The sequence below is a fragment of the Bos taurus genome, chromosome 22 (genome assembly GCF_002263795.3).
Source record: "Bos taurus isolate L1 Dominette 01449 registration number 42190680 breed Hereford chromosome 22, ARS-UCD2.0, whole genome shotgun sequence".
Lineage (NCBI taxonomy): Eukaryota > Metazoa > Chordata > Mammalia > Artiodactyla > Bovidae > Bos > Bos taurus.
In genome coordinates this window covers 17,546,261-17,563,721 of record NC_037349.1, presented here as the reverse complement: position 1 = coordinate 17,563,721, position 17,461 = coordinate 17,546,261, and the positions used below count along the sequence as shown (strand labels likewise).

Genomic DNA, 17,461 nt, shown 5'->3' with positions numbered 1-17,461 from the left:
GAAAGGAGATGAGGAAGGCAGACAAGGAAGGACAGAGGGAGAGGGAAATTGAGGCAGGAGAAGGTACGGCCCCCCTAGATGTCAAGGGACCTCAACTCTATCATCCACCTACCCCAACCATACACTTCCCCTGATTCTATCTGCTGATTATCTACACCCTAACTGAACAGAGTTCGCTGAAGAGAGGTACTGGGACTTCTGCTGAAATAAATTCGTAAACCTAGGTTCCTATTGCAGCTGATTTCTCTGGCTCTGTCTGCAAGCACCTAGCGTGTGGGTTGATCCCATGACCTCTCCACCAAAAACAGAGACTATGACATTTTGAGAATCTGATTAAGAAAGCAGTGAGAAACTGCCAGCTTTTCTTTTCTCCTCTTTTCCTTATTTATTTTTTAAACCACCAAGTGCTTTGCACTCTACCTGTAGACAGAGTGAGGAGCCCAGCTCCTTACCTGGCAGAAAGGTCATGTGATAGCCCTGCCCACACGGGAGTGAAGAAATTGGCAAACACATTCCCACCAAATATGTGGGTGGAGCCGAGTGTCAATTTCCCCCCACGCAATGTGTGTGAGACTTCTACTTACATGGTGCGCTTCAGTGAGTAAGAGAGCTTTACATTTTAAAATATAACAACTTAGGTTTTCAACAGCAAGTAGGGAGGAGGTTTAAGAACTGGAGAGAGAGGAAAAGTACTTGCCAATTTTTAACTCTCCCTCCCCCGTGTTTTTAGTATTTTAAGTAAAAAGGATTGGTTGCCTGTATAAGTCTTTCCTCTTTCTCCACCTTTGTCCCAAGCTGGATTGCTTTGCTACCTGCCATTCGAGGCCAGTTCCAGCCAGCCCAGCAGGCGTGCCCAGCGTCACATCCTATGGGAAACAAGGGGCCACGACAGCCTCCCTCCCTTGCCCTTCTCTCTCCCGAATCAGACCCGAATGGGCACTGCATGAGCAGGAAAGAATGAACCCGAGTTTCCTACCGGCCCATCACCCCCCCAAAGCCGTAATCCGAGATGTGCTCCGTGGGGGACTGCAGGTCGTTTTTGGAAGAGGCCTTGTCGTCCAGCAGCGGCCCACTGCTGGCCTCGCTGTCGGCCTTTTGGCTCAGGCTGTCAGAGAAGGCGTCGTCCCTGGGGAGAAGAACAGATGTGAGCTGGGTGGGCTTCGCACCCAACAACCCGGATGTATTGAGACCTGTGGGGCTGGATCCACACCCACAGCTCGTGGTTGCGCCGCTGCCGCTTCCCCAGCAAGAGGCGCTCTAGGGCACCACGCTCCCCTACTTGCTCCCCCCTCCGCCGCCCCCGGGGACTAAACCTGGTCTCTCCAAGCTGTTCTGGGCTGGGACAAGCTGAATGCTGGAAGGTGTGGAGGAAAAATGGGGGAGTGGGCCTGCAAGCCAAGCCCTGAGCACCGAGTCTCATGTGGCTCAGGGAGCAGCAGCTTGGGGTTCAGCCAGGGAAAAGGAAGGCATTCCCATCCCTCCCCCACCCTTGGCTTTGGACAAATGTGAAGGGGCTGAAGCTTGTTGGGGTGCTCTGTCCACCGCCCCCTATTCGCTCTCCCTTCCTCTATCCTTCCTGTCCTTGTCCTCAGAGGCCTGGGGACGTCAGAGGGCCGCCTAGGGTTCTTCCGTTGTTTGCCTGACCTGGACTTTTCTCGGGCTCCAGATGGTCTGCTCTGCCATCAAGATGTATGCTTTTGGCCCCCTCCCTTTGAGGCCCAGCCTGCAGCCTGGTAAATCAGTTCAACCTGAGCAGGACTGGAACTTGGAGGAAGCATATACAGGAACCGTCAAAGCTTTTCCAAGAATGGAAGGTGTCGACTTTCTGGGCCTGACGCTGGGGCTAGGTGTTTGGGATGTAGAGCTTTTTTCTATTTTTTTTTAAGGTCTAAAGTTATTTAAAAAAATAGCACCCTCTTAGCTGGAAATGAGAGGATGATTGTTTCTGCCCCTCTCCTGGCAGAGCTATCTCAGGGTAGAGAACAGTGGGCAGTTAAGAGGGCAGTGGGAGGCCCACTGGTTTACAGTGGAGGCCCTGAAGGGCGAAGGTATATGGCAAGATCCAGGGATCACTGAGAACCAGAGTGGGTGATAAATGCCCCGGAGGCTATCAAGTGGGCCAGGATGGCAAGCCAAGAGCACCAAACAGTGTCCCTGTGGACCGTGAAGTATGAGCAATTTGCTCATATGTTAAATGGATCACCATTCAAAGGGAGCTGAGACATAATCCATTCTCACTGAAGACCAAGTGTGTCACAGCAGGGAGAGCAAATCGCTGGCGTATAACCCAGCGCTGCTGTTCCTGTGCCCCTTCCAGACATCACTAATCCATCATGACACTCTTCACAGAAGGTCCCAGCGCCCACTCACATGTCCTGTACAACTATGTACTGATGTGGGATGAGCCCGTCCACGCCGTTGTGACGACCCTCCCACCAGTCCTCGGAGGCTCGGTGGTACAGCAGCAGTGAGGCTCCCTTCTTGAAGGACAGCTCCCGCGGGGACCGCCCCACGTAGTCAAACTTGGCGATGGCCTCGATCTGCTCCACTTCTGGAAGGAAAGCAAGGGCAAGCGCATCCATGAGAACAGCAGAAGGCAGCCCAGGAGCCTCAGTCAGAGGGCCCTGGCTCCGTGGGGCAGCGCAGACAGCGTGCCTGGTGAGGGCAGCATGAGCTGGGGCTCAGGGTACTGGGCTCTAGGCTCAGATCCGCTCCCTGTGCTGTGACCTCAGGCAGGCCATCTCACTTCCCAAAATGGAAAGTGGGGTTGAAATACTACATCCTTACTTTCCACTGCCCCTTTTTCACATTTTAAAAATAATATAAGAAATTTCTTTTTCTTCTGTCCCTTAAATATCAGCTCTGTTTCCATTTTCCCATGAACCCTTTCCCTCTTTGTTCACATATCACACTGTTGGTGCTTCTTACCTTGTAGGAGGTCAAACAGATGTGTGTGGATTCTCTTCCATGTAAAATGTTGTACACAATTTTTAAAGGTTCCCAGAAGACTTCTCTCCAGAGCTCATTGTTATAGACTGAACTCTGTCTTCCCCCAAATCCATATGTTACAGTCCTAACTCCCAGTATAATGGTATTTGGAGATGAGGGGGTTTAGGAAGTAATTAAGCTTAAGTGAGGTCATAAGGGTGGGGACCTAATATGATAGAACTGGTGTCCCTCTGAGAAGAGGAAGAGATAGCGAAGAGCTCTCTTTCTGTCTCTGCATGGGCACAGTGGAAAGGCCATGGGAGGACTCAGTGAGAAGGCAGCTGACTACAAGCAAAGAAGAGAGGCTTCAGCAGAACCCAACCCTAACAGCACCCTGATCTTGGACTTCTAGGCCCCCAGACTTCTAGGAAACACATTTCTGTTGTTTAAGCCACTCAGTCTGAGGTGAGTGGCAGCCTGATGGCATGCCTGAGCTAACATGCGCATCCACGAACTTAATTTGGGGGGAGGGAGAATTCTTACTGGGGCTACAGGTCAAGCATATCTCTTTGCATACACACATCTCCCCATCAGAGCAGTACTCTTCTCTGGTCAGTGACAGGCCCTGCCTGGGTTAACCAGTGAGAACGTAGTTCTTGTCCCTGAAATACTCCTCCTGCCCGGCTCTGTCACCTCTTGTTTGTGTGACCTCAGGCAGGTTACATAATTTCTGTACACCTCAGTTGCCTTTAGAGGATTAAACGATAAAGCATGAAAGAAGACATACAGATAGGCAACAGCTATATGAAAAGATGTTCAACACCATTAATCATTAGGAAAATGCAAATCAAAACCACAGTGAGATACCAGCTCACACCTGTTAGAATGGCTGTTATGAGAAAGACAACAGACAAGAGTTGGTGAGAATGCAGAGAAAAGGGAACCTGTGCACTGCTGGTGCAAATGTACACGGGTGTGGCTACTACAGAAAACACTACGGAGGCTCCTCAGAAAATGAGAATCAGAACTACCATGTGATCCAGCAATTCCACTTCTGGGTATTTACCCACAGGAAATGAGCACGTTTAACTTGGGAAGATACGGGGCAGACCCCTGTGTTCACTGCAGCACCATTTACAATAGCCAAGATACGGAAGTGACCTAACAGGTCCGTAGACAGATGAACAAAGAAGATCGGTGTATATACACAATGGAAAATTGTTCAGCCATAGAAAGATGGAAATCCTGCCATTTGCAGCAACATAAAGGGACCTTGAGGGCATTATGCTGAGTGAAGTAAGTCAGACTGAAGACGACAAACACCGTACAACCTCACTTACACGTGGAATCTAAAATCAGAAACAAACAGAACTCACTGATACAGAGAACAGACTGGTGGTTGCCAGAGGTGAGAGGTGGGTGAAATAGGTGAAGGGAATCAAAAGGCACGCACCTCCAGCAGATAAATAAGGCATAGGACGTAATACTCAGCACGGTGCCTACAGTTAATAATACTGTGTTGTATATTTGAAACCTACTAAGAGTAGATCTTAAAAGTTCTCATCACAAGAAAACAAAATATAACTATGTGTGGTGATGGATGTTAACCTGTCTTATTGTGGTGATCATTTATATATATATATATATATATCTCAAATCATTATCCCATATACCTTATATTAATAAACTGTTATATATCAATAGACTTCAATATATTTAAAAAAGAAAATATGTGAAAGTTCTCAGCATAGCACAGACATACGTTAAGAATTCAACATATAGCGGCTCTTGTGATTATGATTATAATTACTAATGGACATGAGATTGAGCAAGCTCCGGAAGATGGTGAAGGACAGGGATGCCTGACGTGCTGCAGTCCATAGGGTCACAAAGAGTCGGACACGACTGACCGACTGAACAACAACAAAAAAACAACAATGGCTTTAGCTTATGGGGTGGGACTAGACAAAGAAATCTGCGCTGCAGAGAATTTAAATGTTTGCTCAAGACCATGCAGCTAGTGATCTTTGGGAAGGAGACTTTCAGGGGAGGAGGACAGTTATTTATGCCTACAATTTATTTAACTTGTGTTAAAGCCTGTACCCTAAGAGATGCAAATGGGTAGAAATGCTACGTAGAAAATGGGTCATGTATAAGTGTTAATATGCTTGTATTTTAAGGCAAGCACAAAGATGTTTAATACTATAAAAAGAAGATACATGCATGTACTTATATAAATAAACAAATCTATTAAATGCTAATAAACAAAAGAGTGGTGGCCCCTGCTCTCTCTAGCCTGCAGTTATCTTCCCGGTGCTGAGCATCCATCAGGATGCTTCTCTTGTCCTCATGGATTACCTTGATCCTGTCCATGCAGCCATCTACCTGTCTGTCATGGAGCTAAGCCAACAATACCTGGCTTTACCACTTTTTTGCTTTTACCTGGGTGACCTTGAACGATTTAGTTCTGTTTTCTCAGTCTCAGTTTTCTCATCTGTAAAATGGGAGTGATAAGAACAGTACCCACTTTATGGGGTTGTCATAGGACTAAGCAAGTTATTACACATGAACAGCTTGTAACAGTGCCTGGAACACGATTAGCTTCATATGAGATGCAGTTGTTGTTGTTATTAATACCAGAGATAATGACTCCTAAGGGCCATGGACAGCATGGAAGTCATCTCTCCCTGTTCTTCCCCACCCCACCCACACACATTAGGTCTCTTCTCTGTGAGTAGCTGGCTCAAGAAGACTGGGCCAGTGCCCCCATGAGATGCAGTGGCCTTTGGGTGGACCCAGTCCTCGGTGCCTGGGACAGCCTGCTGTAGACAACAGGCGTCAGACAGTTAAGCCAGCTTTCCCCAGCTGGTTCCCTGTCAAGTGTCTTTGCAAGCTATTCTGACAAAGTTGATGCAAATGCCAGACCGACTAAATGGGTCAAATAAACTCAGATCTTGACTCAGAGTCACCTTCTCAGTAAAACGGAGAGATCTCTGTACTCTCTGCTGCATCTTTGACTCTCACACCATCCCTATGTTAGCAGCACCTACTAACCTATGTGTTTGCCTGGCTTTAGAGAAAGGCCAGAGGGTTTGCAAGGCCAAGAGCTGAACCCCAAGGGCTGGGTGCTCCTGGGTGTGACCCCAAGGGCTTCTTCTGAGCCCACCCTTTGCACTGCTGAAGGAACTGCCCAGGGCGGAGACTTGCTCAACTCCATCGCCTCCAGCAGTCACTGGTGGTAGACTGGAGTGGGGGGCGAGGGAGCTAGGAGAAGTGGAAAATGTAAGGGGGAGAAAAGAAGAGAAGATGAGGAGCAGAGCTGAGCTGCAAGCTGAGAGAAAGCTCGTGTGTTTGCAGATGTCGCTATGTAATCATGTGGGGTAGAAACAGGGATAATAGCTACCATTTATTAGGAAGTCTGTCATTTGGGTTCATCACACCTAAAATAGAATAGCTTACCAAGTCTCCCACACACCCCTCCCCAAACTTGCTTCATCCCCTCATCTTCCCCATCTTAGGAAACAGAATCACCATCTGCCCACTCCCTCAGGCCACAGAAGCTAACTCATCAGCATTTCCGTCAAATTGTTCCCTGAATCTGACCAGCCTCACCACCTCCAATGCCACCCACTCCTCGCCGGTCCAGACATCACTGTCCTTCTACCTGGCTACCTTGCCTTCCTTCTTGCTTGGTACAGTCATTTCTCCCCACAGCAGCTGGAGGGATCTTTTAAAATCATAAATCACATCATGAGACTCTTGTTCAAATTCCTCTGAAGGCTTCTCTCTGGTGGGGTGAAGCCTGCCGGGGGGTGGTCCTGAGGGCAGCAAGCCCCTGTGCTCTCTGTCCATCCCTCTCCTTGGTCCTGGTGCCCACAGCACCTGCCACCTCGCAGTGAGGAGACGGGGCGGCCACACAGCAGGTGCAGGCTGACTGACAGTGATCTGAGGCCCCAGAACACTGCAAGGGGACGCCTGACCTGCCTCCCCACAGACACATCTGCCTCCCCATGGACACGCCTGCCTCCACCAGCAGCAGCCCCGACGGGTCTCAGTGCTGAGAAATCAATCTATCTTGTTGGACAAGAGGTGTTTTCCCCCAGTGGAAGTGGAAGAAGAAAGCCTGAGAGCAAGATCTAGAACAAGAGTTGCACATGTATGTATGCACACATGCACATAACCAGGAGTCAAAAAGCAACAGACGGAGAGAATGAGAAGGGGGCTATTAACAGTGACAGAAGGAGAAGGAGGACTAGAGGTGGTAGGAAAGAGAGGACAAGAAGGAAAGAGAAGAGCAAACCACCACAAACAAACAGAAGGTGGCAGCCTTCATATCTCCTAAAGCAGGCTCTGCAGGACGTTCTTCTCAGCTCAGGGTGGCTTTAATCGCTAAGAATTCTAGCAGAGCTGAACATTATGCCCCGATTTACTTTCCTGCCCTAGGACCCAGGCCTGACACATCACCTCCCTCTCAGGCCACAGTGACTGATTCTTGCCTGGCTGCATGACTCAAGGCAGTGTGGTGAGATTCCAACCAAGGAACTCTACTGGAATCATTTTGAAAAGGAAGCTCTTTGGGTAAAAGGACAATGAAAGCCTGGAACTGTCAGAGACCACGGCAAAAGGAGGATCCCCCTGGAGGATAAAGCCGACACAGGGAAGCAGAAGAGCAAGGTGGAGACACATCCCTGACAAGGCCAACTAAGCTCCTGGATCCAGCCGTGCCTGAAGTCATGCCTACCCTGGGATTTTCAAGTATATGATCTGAATCCCTTTTATGCTTACGTCAGTTTGAGTTGAAGGCTCTGTGACTGGCAACTGAAATAGCCCTACTAGAATATGAAAACCCACCTATATCAGAGTCTTGCCTCTTACACCAACTCCCAGGAAACTTACCAGAGTACATCCCAGCTCTCCTGACCAAAATGATGGCTAACAGGGCCTGGGACTGCCCCCAAGAGAAACACAAAGTCCAGTAAGAAAACTACTAAATAATGATTTTGAAACAGTGAAACTACCCCAGGGAGAAAGGAGGACTGTGTTCAGTCAACACAGGGCAGCACTGGGAGCCTCAGGCCCGAGGTGCCCTTGCTTGCCCGGGCCCCTTCCTCCACTAATAAAATATCAAAATTATATTTTATGACTGCACTGATATAAAGATGAAAATAATCCAGGCTCATATTGTTTTTAAAATTTAGTTTGAAATGAATTAGAACATTCTCATGGGCCCTGAAAGCAGCACTGTGGGTCCTGGGCAGTGGGCCTCGTCTGCCTAATGGAAACGCTGGCCTCAGGCCCAAATCATCCAGACTGCTCGGCTACACAGTTCACGCTCCCCAGAGGTAAGTCTGATGCCATTTCCTTATCTAGAAGTGGTGGAAGGTCTGAGGAGTCGCTCAGAGCCCAGGTCGGCCTTTATCCCTCTACCTGCACACACTCGCCTGGGTCACCACTGTCTGGCCTCGTCTTCGGGGAACCCACTGCACTGGTCACTCCTGCAGTCTGGAATTATCACCCTGCATGGTGGGGAGCTGCTCTCCAGCTGCCAGGTGACAAGACCAGGAGCAGCTTGATGACCATGTCTGGTTCGTTGTGTGCCCCACGTCCCAGCACATGCTGGGTGCAGAACAAGAGCCCAGCACGGGGAGGGGCAGAGGACAGAGCCTGCTTTCTACTCAGGACACCCTGGTCACTTAGAATTGGCACTCAGGCCAGGCAGGACACAGAAGGGGAGAAGGCAAGCCATGCTGGATGTGGTGAACTGGAGGTCTTTCTGGGTCTCTCTCTCTGCTGTAGAGGATGATGTGCTGACTGGCAAAGCTGGCAAGTAGGGGTGGGGTTTGCACAGATCAGTGCAGCAGGTGGACGGGCATGAGTGGGCAGGTGGGCACACAGCATGAGAAGGCCCCCAGGTGAGCTCCTCGCCCTGACTCCCCCTCACTCACCTTCGTCACTGGTGTGAGGCTCAGTGCCGTTGTCATGGTCAACTTCATCAATGGTCCCTGGCTCGCTGTGTGGGCTGTCACTGCAAGGAAACACGGGGAGGGGTCTCTTGGGGGACTTTGTACCCTCACACTGCCCTCGGCTTCTCGCAGGCACTGGCCCAACCCACCTATGAGCCTTGACCCAGATCACATCAAGCCCACTTTATCCCATCTTTTCCATCTGCCCACCCACAGACCTTTCTAACAGAAAACCACTCTGGCCCCTTCACCCATTAGGAAGCTTCCCTGAATAACCTCCTCCATTTGCCCCAGCTCTAGAGTTTGCTGGGCTGTCTTCTTGGTAATGGTTACTGATGCCTAAGTGTTCTGTAAGATCTAGAAGCAGTCAAGCCCTGGTGTTTATCCTTGAAAAGACCCCAGGGCAGAAAAGAAAGGAAAAGAACTTTGGAACTGTACTGAGAGTCATCCAAGTGGCCTGGCTTTCTGTTTTAGAGAAGAGGCGACATGCTCAGTGAGGTGGCTGAAGCTCCCAAGGAGCAGGCTCCTCAGGGCTGCCTCTCAGAGTGGCCTGCAAAACCCACAGCAGCCCAGGCAGCCAGCAGGCTGGCAACCATCACGGGCATAGGGATAGAGTGACTCCAGGCCTGGAAAATTCAGTATTAATGCACTGGGATAATTTCATCAGCTGCTGCCCCTTCACTGGATTATAAGCTTTTTGAGGCCAGGGATAATTCAGAGTCAGCCGATCAGTTTTTTTTAATCAAGTCATTCATTGAGTTCTGATATAGTAATATATGCCAGGCATGGTGCCAGGTAGGAGGCATGCATTGATGCGTAGTGCAGATACAGACCCTGCTCTCATGGGCTGAGAAATAAAAGAGCCGCAAGTTGAAATAGGCACAATGAGCTGAGACAAGAGCTGTAAAGGGACCTACACAGGGTGCCAAGGAAGGCTTCTTGGAGGACGTGATATTTACAATACCACTTAAAGGAATATGGGCTTTATTGTGAAAAATTCTCTTGGATAAGGTCCAGACTGCACAATGGTTTAAGACCTTTCATAACCTGGCTCCTGCTGGCCCACGGGGCCTCCTCCCTCACGGTCCCCTTGTCACCTGCAACAGTGCAGTCAAACAGAAATGCTTTTTATTTTACTGCATGCTCCAGGCCTAGCACATTCTTTGCCCACTCTCGCCTGGCTGAGCCCAGTTCATCCTCCAGGTCTCTATCAAGTCACTGTTTCCTTCAGTCAGCCATTCTAACCTCCCTGCATTGGCTCCGGGACCCCTACTCCTAGAACTGACTGTCCCCTCCCTCCTCCTGCCATGTCAGGGGTTAATTCTGGCTGGGTTACCTCCCTGTTGCCCAGCCTAGGGCCTGGGGCAGGACAGATTCTCAGTAACCATACGAGGAATGAACGAACGTTGTCCCCTTTGATGAGACCCTCAGCCAAATCCTCCTTTTGGGCTTTGAAAATTTGTCCAAAATTACCATGTAATTAATAGTTAATGGGGCACAAATGGGATTAAGAAAAGCATGGTTATTGTATGTAGTGCTTTGGTAAGTATGCTATGATCTGTAGGTATCTTCCCAGATCACTAATTATATATATATACTGCAGCAAGAAAAGAAAGCTGGTAATGGCTGCAAAAACTATAAAACTGAAAAGCTTTTCTTTGTCCTAAAAGTATGCTTGCTGGCTGTTGGATCTCTGTTACAGAACAGGGACAGACCTGCTCCCAGGGCCTCAAATGAGATTAGAGAGCAGCGGGCCCGGGTTTCTATACAGGGAGGTGTTGCAGAGAAATGATGGGGCTGGAACGTTTCCTTTCTTTGAAGCAATTGCCCAAATGTGCCCACAGAACTAAGCGAGGCAAGAGTCCAGGAATGCTCTGATCATCAAAACACAAACTCCCCTGTAGCACCTGGCTGAAAGCAGTGTGGGTAATACCTAAATAGACAGCTGAGTGTTGTCCTGGATTGGGAAGAAAGACAGACTAGGAGCCCTTTGGCCTCTGTTGGTTGGTGTTCTGAATTTTCTGCCTCCATCTCATCTATAAAAAATGTCCTATTTTCACCACAATTTTAAGGTTTTAGCCTCTGGAAGGTAGTCAGGCCTGAGTCTGGTAAGATTCTAAAATGCTCCTCCCAAGGGACTTTACTGGTGGTCCAGTAGTTAAGACTTGCCTTGCAGTGCAGAGGGTGAGGGTTTGATCCCTGGTTGGGGGAGCTAAGATTCCCACATGCCTTACAGCCAAAAAATAAAAAAACCCAGAAGCAATATTCTAACAAATTCAATAAAGATTCTAAAATACTAAAACCATCCTTAAAAAATACTGAAAAAAATAAAAGAAACTATTTTTCCCAAGACCCAGCGTAGCACCAAGGCACACAGAGGTGCCCAACTAGCACCCATTGACCTGGTGTGGAGCTCTCCAAGAATGTGAACTCTCTCTGCCAGAAAAAGAGAACTCTAGGTGGGAGAGGACAAGTGTGGGAAGTGGCATTCTCAGTTCAAGAGGCTGAGATGGGGACTGTCCACTGCTCTGCTGTCTGAGGTGGGCCTGCAGCTCACCTAGCCAACGACAGCACTGCATCTCCTAACTGATGTGACTAGTTCACCAGACCCAAGCTTCAGGAAGAGACATAATACTTGAGTTTGTGTGGAGGCATTTGGGAAGGAAAAGCTTTTTTCCCCACTGGGGATGCTGAGAGAACGGGCTCTAAAACTGGAGTTATCAGATGCCTTCTTGAAACTATCAAGGGAGAGGCTACCTGAAAATGAAGCCAGTGTAGAAGAGAACAGGGCTGGGACTGAGAATTAAGGACTGAGTCCTGACGATAACAGTCGAACCCCATATCCAGCTACACCCGTAGCCATGATCCCAGACTTCTTAGTTAAAAATAAATTCCCATTTAGCATAAGCCAGTTTGAGTTATATTTCTGTCCCTTATAAACCAAGAGAGTCTTGACTGATGTACCTATCCCTCATATAAGGCTCAGATGAGAAAATATATATAAGAGCATGGACTAAAAAGCAGTAAGAAAATCAAAGGGTTTCTCACTGTTCTGGCATAACAGCAATAATAACAAGAACAATGATGATAATAATATTAAGAAGAATGGAATCTTACCAATATTCTTCCCCTCCAGCCATGCATTTCTCATATACAGGTCCCTCTAGCTCCCGGGGGCTGGGGAAGATGGCTTCATGATGGATGATGATGGTTTTGATGACTTCGTTGACGTGTGCCTGGCAGGACACAGGGTCTTGCCCATCGGGAATATGCATGAGGGTGGGCCCAAAGCAGATGGCCAGGTTGTAGGGATCCATCATGTTCTCGTCGCTATACTGTGAGAGGCTATGAGAGAGGAGTACCCATGAGCCAGGGAAAGGTGAATCTTCCCCTGTACTTTCTTTCTTTGGAGAGTTCTATGTTCTGCAAAAGCCCCCCTCCTCAAGGAGGCCAGGGCTGAGTCAAAGAGGGGCCCTTGTTGGCCAGGCAACTCACTGGTTGAGGAAAGCGAAGAGGTATCTCATGACCACGATGACCACGCGGGGAAGGGTGATGAGGATCTGTTGGATCTGGTGCACCCTCTCAGCTGGGTTCTCCAGTTCTGTAACAAAAGGGGCTTTTCAGGGCACCTTTCATCCTCACAGACCCATGCAAACAACATTTGTGAGCCTACCTGTGAGATCTTTGTGGCTCAGACGGTAAAGAATCTGCCTGCAGTGCGGGAGACCTGGGTTCAGTCCCTGCACTGGGAAGATCCCCTGGAGGAAGGCATGGCAACCCACTCCAGTATTCTTACCTGGAGAATCCCATGGACAGAGGAGTCTGGCGGGCTACAGTCCATGGTGTTGCAGAGTCAGACGCCACTGAGCGACTGACACTTTCACTTTCACCTGTGAGATCAGTCCATGTGGCTCAGGGGGAGGCAATTTTACTTGGTTCAAGAGATGGAAATATGACCCTGGCATCATGATCCCCTGGGCATGGGGTGGGGCCCAGGGAGGGGTCCATGGCCTAGTCAGAACCATCAGGGTTGATCCTTGGGACTCGGCTGGAGAAAACATAGAGAGAAGTTCCCTCTTGAAACCAGGAAGAATTGCAGCTGGGTGCTCTGTGGGAAGAAGATGATTCCCAGGAGTGATGGCATCACAGACATGGAAGGGACAGACTCCTACAGATGTCATATGAGGTCTGGGTCCAGCTGGGCCTAGACTTTTCAGGTATATGAGCCAATATATTCCCTTTTACAGGTTACATCACTGTAAGTTGAGTTTCTGTCACCTACAAGCTATGAGTCTCGACAAACACAAGCAGGGACCAGGTTTTATTAAACTCTTTAAAAAGCTGCAGCACAGGCCCAGCACAGAGTAGGTGCTCAGGAAATGAACACTGAATAAATAACCACCTCCTGAGCTGTATGTTGTTCAAAGAGCCTGGTGATGCTTGGGATCTTGTCTCTGACCCCTGTTTTCAGGTCAGCCCTAGAGATATAGACATTTTATCAGTCAAGCCAGAGTCAGAGGCAGCAGATTTGACTTAGTAAGGAGAAAAAAGTGCTTTGCAGGCTTATCTCTGTAGAGAGAGAGAGAGCTCGTGCTAAGAGTGAGCTACAAAAGCTGCAAGGATTATCCCCAGGGCTGATGCACAAACCCAGGTCAATTTCCTTTTCAGACAAAAACGTGATTTTCCCTCCCAGTGTCCCTCCTCTCTCCAGCCTCCACATTTTGTCAGCATGTTCCTTCAAAAACACAGTTCTCCGCCTTTCTCCTCTGCATCCAAGGCCCTTTGTGATGGCACTTCAACCACCCTTGCCTGCTGCATCTCTCAGCTGCCGCCCCTTCTCAAAGTGTCGGAGCCATGTTTCTCAGATGAAGTGGGAGGGGACCTCTGGGGCTCTTTCAAACATGCGGGACATTCTCTGGGGTTGTCACAATGACTAGAGGATGCCACTGCTATCTGGGGTCCAGGGGCCAAGGTGCTAAGTGTCCTGAATGTGTGGGATACACAAAAGGCACTGCTCTACCCTGAACGCCAGTGGTGCCCACGGAGAAGCTGTGCCAGGCCACCTTATCTACTTTCCCCTCCCGCCAAAGGCTCCCCTGCCCCAGGCCTTTGCACACACTGGGTATTCTCTCCTCTGCCCAGCACGCTCCAGCCTACTTCCATTCACAGCCTGATGCCTCACCCAGGTCTCCGCACAGAGGGGAAGACTCTCACACATATATTGAGCCCACTGCCCCTCATTCGGGCCCCTCCATGTCCTCATCACCATTTCTTAATATTGTTTTCTTGAATACATTTCCTTAAAAAAGGAGACTTCACCTCACCCTGCAAATGAGAAACCAGGATCACTTGCCATAATTAGAAGATAAGATAAAAATAGATACAACAAAAGCAAAACAAAGCTACCAAATGATAGGCAGACACTGTTTTGCATACAAGTTTCTGAACCTGAGGCCCTGCCCTTTCTGATCTGCAGGGAGACTGACTTGTACGGGTCCCTCCTTGGTACAATCAAGGCTTTAGGAGGGACCTGAGAAAGGACTTCCTCTCTCCTGTGATTCAAGGTACACGATGTTGTGACCTTGTACCAGAGGCTGAAGACCACGTCTGCTGAGGGCCCTGCTCTGGAACTGGACTAGTGGAGCTTCTGGAAACAGCGGCTGAGCAAGGGACACCGGGCTCAGACAGGGTTGTGCCTTTGTGGCCTGGGATTTCTGAGAGGTGGTCTGGAGCCTGAAGTGGATCTGGAAAGATGAGCAGGAAGTATGAGGGCAGAAGGGTGGATGGAGGAAGCATCTTTCACTCAAGGCAAACAAGAGGGTTCAAGCCTCTCTTGGTGCTTATCACCTCCTGGCACACCTTCTTGGCTGCAAATATCCCTGAGAACATTGTGAGAAGCATCCATATGTGAACCTGAGTGTGGGGCAACTTTTCTGCAGCTCAAATTAAAGAGTTTATTTCCAAAAAGGGGTTTATTCCAAAATACTAGCATTCTAATATTCTAAAATTAGAAGTTTATTTAAAAAATATATATATATGTATTTCCAAAAGGTTGCCTTGGATTTCAGCATCTTACAGTCAAGGTGCCTTTACTTCAGCTCTGAGATTGGGCTATTGCCTTTATCCACAGAAAATACCAGTCAGGAAGGACTCTGACGGCGAGCAACATCAGAAGAAGCCCCCAGTCAATGTATTTTTTATCATTTCCCTTGTTTGTCAAGTTGTTGACTTTACTCCCAAACCTTCCGTGGCTCCCTTAATGCCCAAAGGGAAAAGCTCTGGAATCCTTGCAAGGCATTCAACGTCTTCTCTTTCTTGTTGCATTTTACCCTCCCAGTCTTTTAATACCATGTACTGGGTGGGACACCCTCCTGCTGGTCCCATTGATTTGTGTGTCCCCAACCTTCCCAGGATCCCCGAGTCCAGTCCTCCTGGAAGACTCATCATTCCCTCTCGGGTGTGATCTGAGAATCCAAGGCTCCCTTGGCCTCTTCTATTCTGAGCTCCTCCTATACCCAGAGGTGCACCGTGCCCATGAACCCTTCTGTTGTAAACCATCTTGTTATTTCCACAACTAGGTTTTCAGTTCCAGGAGGACAAGAGCCATATGGCGTCTTTCACAGCACCCCTCCTGCAGTGATAAGCCTGGAGTGCCACTTCAATAAAGATTTGTCAAGGAACTGATCATTTCACTGGGGAAATACTTACTAATAGTAGATATCAAATCTTGAAACCTTTCCTTAGGAAAGAGTGGGTTTTCCAGTCCTCGGAAATACAGTTTTAGAACGCCAGCAACTGAATTGATATCTCGTTCATTTTGGTCATCCACAAGGGGGTCTTCACCTGAGAGGAAACAGGAGATGATGATTCAGTGAGGCAGGGTGTGTGCAGATGGCAGGGGAGGGGACCTGCCCCAGCCTGAACTGGAGGACAGGCAGATGCGACAGCCTCCCCAGCACAGTGTACTTAGAGGCCTCCCTATAACTGATTTTGAAACTGCTCAAATCTATTAAAATGTTGTAGAATGAAAATAATGAACATCCATCATCATACACTTAAACTCATTTGCCATATATGCTTTCTCTCCCTTTTCTATCACTTATAATTATTATTGCTCAATTATTTGAGAGTATTCAGTAGACATGATAACACACCACTGCTAAATACTTCAACTCATTTCTCCTAAGCATAAGGATCTTCCCCTGCATAACCACACAACACACAACATTATGGCACCTAAGAAAATTAACAGGAGTTCCAAACACCATCTCACGTTCAGACTCTGCTCAAACATTCCCCCCATTGTCCCACGTCTGTCATAGAATTTTTCAAAAGCTAAGATCTAATCAATGTTCACACCATTCATTCAGTTGTTACGTTTCTTTAATCTTTTTAGTGTAAAATAGACTCCAACATTTTTATTGTTGTTTGCCTTTCATAATAGTGGCTCTTTCGAAGAGTCCAGGCCCACTGCCTCATACAGTGTCTCACACTCTGGGTTTGTCTGACTGCTTCCTCATGATCAGAGTCAGGTTAAACATTTTGAGCAAGAATGCGATGTGGATGATGTCTGATCATTGGGTTAAGGTGGTGGATTTCAGATCTCTGCATTGTATAGGTATAATTTCTCCTTTGTAATAATCAATATAAATAAAATATAAGATATTTTGATAAACAATAGTGATCTATGTGCCTACCACCATACTCAACATATTTTACCCAGTGTTTTGAGCATCCAATGATCATTTTTCCATCATCATTCCAAATCAATTATTACCCTGGGGTTTCAACAAAATGGTGATTTTCTGATTCTATCATTCCATCTATAATTACTAGCTGACATTCTTCCACAAAGAAAACCTTTCTCCGTATTCCCGCCACCTGCCTCTTTTTAAAAAAAAAAAAAAAAATTTTATGGGCTTGTTTTTATAATTTTTAATTCAATGTGTTTAACCCACTACCCACTATTCATTGGGATGCTCAGATTTTCCCCAAATTTGGCCAGGGGGAGTTCTTTCTTATGTCCTTTTGATGTGATCTCTACTGATTACGTCCTTGCTTTCTGGCATAAAAGATGTCTCTGAATCCTTGTACTTTCCTTGACCCAGACCTGTAATAAAAATACTTCTTCAAGGAGCTCTGTTTGTTTTTTGTAGGGAATGGTGTTTAGAAACCAAGATCTAGGCTTTACGTGTGTTCATTGCTACAGGAGTGTTATAAAGAACTTCTGCTGCTGCTGCTGCTAAGTCGCTTCAGTCGTGTCCAACTCTGTGCGACCCCATAGATGGCAGCCCATTAGGCTCCTCTGTCCCTGGGATTCTCCAGGCAAGAATACTGGAGTGGGTTGCCATTTCCTTCTCCAATGCATGCAAGTAAAAAGTGAAAGTGAAGTCGCTCAGTCATGTCCGACTCTTCACGACCCCATGGACTGCAGCCTACCAGGCTCCTCCGCCCATGGATTTTCCAGGCAAGAGTACTGGAGTGGGGTGCCATTGCCTTCTCCATAAAGAACTTCTAGGCTCTTTCAGTAGATATAGAGTGTATATATATATATATATATACACACACAT

General features: G+C 47.9%; 1 protein-coding gene across 4 annotated transcripts in view; it reads right to left on the bottom strand.

Moving 5' to 3' along the window:
* SRGAP3 (SLIT-ROBO Rho GTPase activating protein 3) overlaps positions 1 to 17,461 on the bottom strand; it is a 246,334-nt gene that overhangs the window by 10,014 nt on the left and 218,859 nt on the right. For 3 of the 4 annotated variants that reach the window (XM_005222437.5, XM_024982633.2, NM_001192966.2), the window contains exons 15-20: positions 15,600 to 15,734; positions 12,387 to 12,492; positions 12,009 to 12,236; positions 8,874 to 8,953; positions 2,371 to 2,551; positions 977 to 1,126 (exon numbers count right to left, since the gene is read on the bottom strand). In XM_005222437.5, the coding sequence (XP_005222494.1) occupies positions 977 to 1,126; positions 2,371 to 2,551; positions 8,874 to 8,953; positions 12,009 to 12,236; positions 12,387 to 12,492; positions 15,600 to 15,734 (880 nt within the window). Of the gene's footprint in view, positions 1 to 976; positions 1,127 to 2,370; positions 2,552 to 8,873; positions 8,954 to 12,008; positions 12,237 to 12,386; positions 12,493 to 15,599; positions 15,735 to 17,461 lie in introns of those variants that run through there. The other variant, XR_814364.4, reaches the window with a different exon arrangement.